The 6,725-nt window shown below is 40.2% G+C and overlaps 1 protein-coding gene across 1 annotated transcript in view; it reads left to right on the top strand.

Moving 5' to 3' along the window:
• The window catches only part of GAN (gigaxonin), a 44,869-nt gene that overhangs the window by 17,738 nt on the left and 20,406 nt on the right, over positions 1–6,725 (top strand). The window contains exon 2 of the mRNA XM_003791304.2: positions 4,856–4,970. Coding sequence (XP_003791352.1) covers positions 4,856–4,970 — 115 coding nt within the window. The remainder of the gene's footprint in view (positions 1–4,855; positions 4,971–6,725) is intronic.

Raw genomic sequence — 6,725 nt, 5'->3', positions numbered from 1 at the left:
AGTGGCCGAAGCTGCACAATTTGAACAAGAAAATAAGTGATGATCACATTGGATTATAATCCACAGAATAAAAGAAACATCTGTGTGTCTCTGAATGAGTGGATGGATGGATGAGTAAACTCACGAGAGGAGAGAGGAGACGGGTGCTTCTGTCAAGAGAGTTTCAACTAATATATGTAGATGAATAGAGAAGGGAACATTACTGCTGAACACTGCTTTCTGTAGGCAGGATTCACTGGTGGATACTAAAAGTAAAGGACGAGACTTTGAGGAGAAAAAAAGGTGTGCATATTTTCCCATTTAGATTAGCACATCACTGTCACTTAAGGGCCATAGTTCACATGATGGTTCACTCTTGGCGTTATACGTTTTATGTGTTTGCACAAGTGTATGATGACTTGTATCCACAATTACGGCATTCACACGGAGTGGTTTCACTGCTCTAAAAATCCATCTTTGATGTGCTTTTAGGAGCTTATGAAGATTAAAAAGGAGTGGAGGGGCATCTGTAAAACAAACTTCCCAAAGGAATATAAATATAGTTTGGCATAAGTGGGCAAACAGAGTGGCTAGCATGAGTGCCTCTTCACATAGCTCAAAGAGCCTGCTGCTAGTGGCCGTGCAACTCAAGGTGACGTGAATCATAGGAAACTGTGTGAGTAATGCCCATGAATCACCCAAAATGTCTATAAATCTTGAACATCACCTTCTCTTGCATTCTATTTGCTTTTACTGGAGACTAGCTTTTGCATCAGAGAGAAAGAAAAGTCACTTAGACTTACTCTCTATCATGGTTACCTCAAACGTGTAATGTCTAAAATGATTCTTGGAAGAAGAGACCAGGCCTGTTATCTGGGTTGTTTGTTGTGGCATTTAGACACATTGAACTTTTTCAGTAATTTGGAAATCAAAAGAGGACTATGTTTACCCAGTGGATTACTTTGGCCCTAGTTTAGTTTATTTAAAAATTGTAGATGCCCTTTCCATGGATGTAAAACTTTGAATAATACCAGCACTTCCTTATTAGATAGTAGCCAACAACTTCTTTCTTTCTTTTTTTGAGACAGAGTCTCACTATGTCACCCTCCGTGGAGTGCTATGGTGTCACAGCTCACAGCAACCTCAAACTCTTGAGCTTAAGCAGTTCTCTTGCCTCAGCGTCTCAAGTAGCTGGGACTACAGGCACTCGCCACAACACCCAGCCATTTTTTGATGCATTTGTCATTGTTGCTTAGCTGGCCCAGGCTGGGTTTGAACCCACCCCCCTCGGTGTGTACATGGCTGGCACTGTGCTGTGGGCGCCAAGCCAATGACTTCTTTTTTACAAAACTTTTGTTTCTGTGTTGTCACTAAAAAAGTAAAATTTATTTTTGTTTTTGTTCAACTTTAATAGAAGAAAATTTTTTAAATGCTTGGGCATGCTGGGCACAGTATCATCTCACTCCTATAATCCCAGCACTCTGGGAGGCTGAGGTGAGTGGATTGCTTGAGCCCAGGTGATCAAGACCAGTTTGATCAAGAGCAAGACCCCATCTCTACCAAAAATAGAAAAATTATCTGGATGTGGTGGCAAGTGCTTATAGTCCCAGCTGTTTAGGAAGCTGAGGCAAGAGAATCGCTTGAGCCCAAGAATTTGAGGTTGCTGTGAGCTATGACACCAGGACACTCTAGCCTAGGCAACAAAAGTGAGATTCTGTACCCACCCCCCCAAAAAAGCTTGGCCAAAGAATAGGTATTGAAGGAAAAAGTCAACTTGGACTGCATAATCCACAAGAGACATAGTATAAATCCTCAATAACCGAACAGTTGTCCTCGTTTCCACTTCTAGGACCCAAAAGTGTGGGCTGCGTCTGTGTGACGACTCCCTGTAGCTGGTTTCAGCAGTGCAGTCAAGAAGTGTTCAGGGGTGGAAGAGATCTCAAATCACCCAAATCACCTTATTTAATTCTTCTATTTAGAAATGAGAAAGCAGGGGCAGAGAGGGGAAATGTCTTACCCTAGAAACAGAAAACTGAAGGAGAACATGGCGGGCATGAATTTTTATATCTGAACACCTGAGGCCCATTTCTATAATACTCTGAATTGTTTCTAGTTTTTTTCCCCAAAGAGTGTTATGAAATTCTCAGTGATATTTTAAGATTGCCGTATTTTCTAGGAGTTTGTAAGTAGACATCACATAATAAAAAGGATATTATGACTTGTAATAAATTTACATGTGACACTGTAGCTTCCAGGGGTGAGATGGAGAATGTAGAAAAGAACAGTTGATTTATAGGCTGGCTTCAGAAACAACTACCAGTTATTAGCCCTTTAGCTGAGCTCTTTTTTATTACTAGCTCATTCAGTACAGTTCATTGAATTCTCCCTTATATGTGGCAGAGCTAGAAACAATTTGCAAGATGAGAAAATGCCAGATAAAAAAGGAAACGCTAAAGAGAAAACATTTTGACAGGTATTAGAAAAGTCAAGGTATAGAGATTTAAATTGGGGAGTTGGGGGAAAGTGAAGATAGCAAGAGGAACAATAAGACAATTTTAGGGGCTACTAAATGGAGAGGAATGGTGACTACCCAGGGAATGCAGGAGCAAAGCAGCTGTCAGTGACAAGAGGCTGTGAAGCAAGACTGTTTCGCAATAGATTTGAATGCTGGCCACCTAACAGTAGAAGGGACTACAGGCCCTCGTTTCCAACTTTCCTTATATTCTTGGCAGACAGATGGTCATTCAACCTGGTGCTACTCCTGAGATCTAGTCTGCAGACTGATCTGCAAATTGTCACCTGTGCCCGATAATTGAAGGGCAGACATGGGGAGTAAGAGTGTAGAAACTTGTACAGCAATTGGATAAAGTAATATTCATCTGTTGAATCTAATGATAAAATCCTTGGGACCTATATTTTTTATGGCCTTTTAATTTCATTTTCTAGTAATTTGTATGCTATTTTACAAAATGTTCATCTGGGATGGGTTGGAAATATATTTTTCTTTTTTCCCCTCAATGGATTGGAAATATCAAAACATACCAGGAGTAATGTGAGAGGTACCAAATCCCTTGCTACTCAGAGAATGGTCTGGAGACCAACAGCACCCGTACCACCTGAGAGCTTGCTGCAAATGAGACGCTCAGGCCTCACCACTGACCTTCTGAATCAGAAAAGTCTTGTTTTACCTAAATCCCCAGATGGTTTATGTGAAGATTAACATTTGAGAAGCACTAGGCCCTGATCCTTTTAGCACTGGACAGATAAATTTGTTAGAAGGTTAGAAGGTTCTTCATTACTGATGGAGCTTATTGTACCCAGCATCACCAGAAAAAATCTTCCATGTGACAGCACTTCAGACATTTAAGGACCACTGTCAGCTACAAATAATTACTGAACATCCTGTCCTTGTAAAATGCTAGGCTAGATTGTAGGGTTATAATGATAAAGAGGACTCTGGTCTCAAGGAGCTTACATTTAAAGGAAGTGGTACAGAAATAACAAAGGACAGAACTTAGTGATTTCATAATACGATTTATATCCCAGTAAAATTGATAAAGTGCTGGGGGAATTTGTAGCAGGAGAAGTTATTTTTGAACTGCAAAGAGATGAGGGAGGAGGCGCAGCCAGCAGCAGGGTGAAGGGATCTGGAAAAACTTGTGGAACAATTGGCTTTGGAACTGGTTTTGCAGAGATGGGTAGGAATAGGGTGTTCAGGGATGGTGTTGGAGGGAGGTGGGATAGGGTGATGGGAAAATTTGAGGGTGGGTGTCAGGATCTGAATTTGAACTGTAATTATAGTATTGTTATTTAACCTTCAGATATGTAGAGACTTTGTGGGTATACTAATTTTTTTTTTCCACGGGCTTTGGAAAGGATTGCATTTTATAAAAGTCTAAAGTGGTCCATTGTCTGTACTCCACCACCTGCTGGAAAAAACTGTCCTTTATAGGGACCCTTGTTCATTGTGAAAACATGTGACGGTAAAGACATCTTAAAAAAAAAACAAACAATAAAACCAATCCAATGATATGGGTCAAAAACACAAAAAAAGAATAGAAAGTGTCCTTGTGACCTCTTCCTATTTGCTTGGTTCCCCTCATGCTAACGCTGTCCATAGCACTCACAGGTACAGCTGTCACTTGTTTGGGCATGGGTTACTTTAAAATATGAGGAACTCTAACTCTTTCTTTTTTGAGACAAAGTCTCATTATGTCACCCTCGGTAGAGTGCCATGGTGTCAAAGAACTCTAATTTGAAGCTCCTCTATCTGAAAACAACCCCAGAGTCCCATAAATAGGAAAGTGGGGCATTATACAACATAAAGAACAAAGAACCTCTGTGATATGCATACTTCTGTAAAGTGAAAAACAACTTAAATTTAAAATTATCTATTTCATGGATTCAGTCATGAAGGAGGAAGCAGGAGACAATTGTATAAACAACTTAGGATTGTTGTCACTTCAGACCTGGGGGTGGAGGGTTGGGCCGGTGGGAGGACCGTTTGGTTAGGAGGAGGGCAGTGTGAAGGCTGTAGCTTTTGACCTGAGTGGTAGATCAGTGGAGTCATTGTTATATTATCAAAAATAGGTAATTAAATACATTTTAAAAATAAGCTTAAAAGGACTGAGATTTCTACAGCCAAATAGAGATTCATGTATAAGTGTTTTGTTTTTAAGTAGCATTTTGAATCTTAGTACCACTGTTTTATAGTTGGAAGTTACAAAAATGTATAGCTCTAAGGTTAACAAACTGAATTTTTAGGTGGGGATGCATATACTGTTAAGTGTCATACTTTATAGAGTATTTAGTACATAAGTATTTATAGCTATTTCTGTTCTTTCATAGAAATTTCACATTTTTTTCCCTCTCTTAGGACAAAGTTAAACTATAATCCTCCAAAAGATGATGGATCAACTTACAAGATTGAACTTGAAGGGATATCGGTAATGATTATGAGAGAGATCCTGGATTACATCTTCAGTGGGCAGGTATGATGAGAAACAAAGGAAGGAGGACCTAAGTAGAGACTTCTCAAGCTCAGGGTGAGGGTCTCCTTTCATTCATTATATGACAAAGTAATACTGTCACCTTCATTTTCTGTCACTGTGTGCTTTGACTAGTGTCTCCTGCTGATAGTGGCACCCCCTGCGTGTCCTCGTGAGGCTCTGCTCCTAAAAGAGAAGCAGATGAAGTGAGAACTTAGCCCCAGATTTTTCATTTATTCCATCCTGAGCTCCAACGTCAGTATGAGATACGAAGAATGTAGGCTGCTGTTATCTTGTTTGTACCCACACTATTGATGAGCTTGCTCTGTCTCCAGAGCATTCCTTGGGCATCAGGAATTACTGTGTAGAAAGAAAGAAAGAAAGACTTCCTTATAGATCATTCCCATGAGAGAGGGTTCCCACAAATGTCGGGCATCCTTATCATTAGACATTCATGATGCCCTGATCTGTTGCCTCCGTAGTTCCAACATCCCGGCCCACCCAATCTTTCTTGCTGATCTCCTTTCCTCTCTGTGCCTACTTGAACTTTTGGAGACGTAATGATACCTGGAGAAGAGAGCAATATGTGATGAGATTTCTTTCTTTTCCTTTGCTCTCCTCTGACCTTCCCACAACCCGCATTACATGATTTCCAGTGAGGCATGAGGGGTCTTAAGATAAGTCTTAGGAGTGAATCTGGGCTGGTTTTTTCAACAGAAAGAAGAGGTTGGTATGTCTGATGGGTGTTTGGTTGTGTGAGAATGCGTTGTGTCTGTTCTTCCTGAGATCTCCTTCTCTGCTCTCCTTTGCCTTCTCTTCACTTGTTTCACTGTCTCTTTCTCCAGGAGCTCTTTCTCTTACGTATTTCTTAAGTATAATGAGCATATGGCTGTCTTTGTCTAAATAGATTCTTTCTGTCCAGCATCAGACTCAGTGAGTTTTCATCGTTGTGAGTTTTGGGTTTGATCTCATGACATTATCCCTTTCTCTTTTCCGTACACACTAGGTGGTAGGTGTGTGTGTATGTATTATTGTTTTTTGTTTTTTGAAACAGCGTCTCACTTTGTTGCCCTTGGTAGAGTTCCATGGTGTCACAGCCCACAGCAACCTCAAACTCTTGGGCTTAAGTGATTCTCTTGGCTCAGCCTCCCAAGTAGCTGGGGCTGTTTTTTAGAGATGGGAGTCTCCCTCTGGCTTGGGCTGGTCTCGAACTTGTTAGTTCAGGCCTCTCAAGTGCTGGGATTACAAGCGTGAGCCACTGCACCCAGCCTTATATATATGATAAATAAATGAATTCAAATTAATTTGGGGGCAGCCTTTAAAATACTGGAGATACTCTGTAACAGCACAAAACCAAGTTTAAGACCAATGTCTTATCTAACTTGTAAAGTCAAATCAGCGGCAATTATTAACATAACAAGTTATAAGCCAAAAAGAGCTTGGATTTGAAACTTGAAACCTTATTTACAGATTGACTTCTGTGATTTGTTCCCAATTTAAATTTGAAACCATAGTTGCAGTGTAAGTTATAACAAACTCCTGAATTGGCAGTTTAGTTTTATTGAGATGCAGTTTAGTGTTTATTTGCATGCCTATATTTGTATAGCCTACAGCTGCCTGCCGTCTTGCGGCTAAATGTAATATCATATAAATGGAACATTTTCCTTTACTTGTAGCTTACTCAACACACTACTTTCCACACTTTTGTTGCTCAGTTTCTAAGACAATTGGCAGTTAAAAACTTTTTTGTGGCTCGGC

The sequence above is a fragment of the Otolemur garnettii genome, unplaced genomic scaffold, assembly GCF_000181295.1.
Source record: "Otolemur garnettii isolate 467f Iridium unplaced genomic scaffold, OtoGar3 scaffold00047, whole genome shotgun sequence".
Lineage (NCBI taxonomy): Eukaryota > Metazoa > Chordata > Mammalia > Primates > Galagidae > Otolemur > Otolemur garnettii.
The sequence above is the reverse complement of the archived record's forward strand: the minus strand, read 5'-3'. Positions and strand labels throughout refer to the sequence as shown.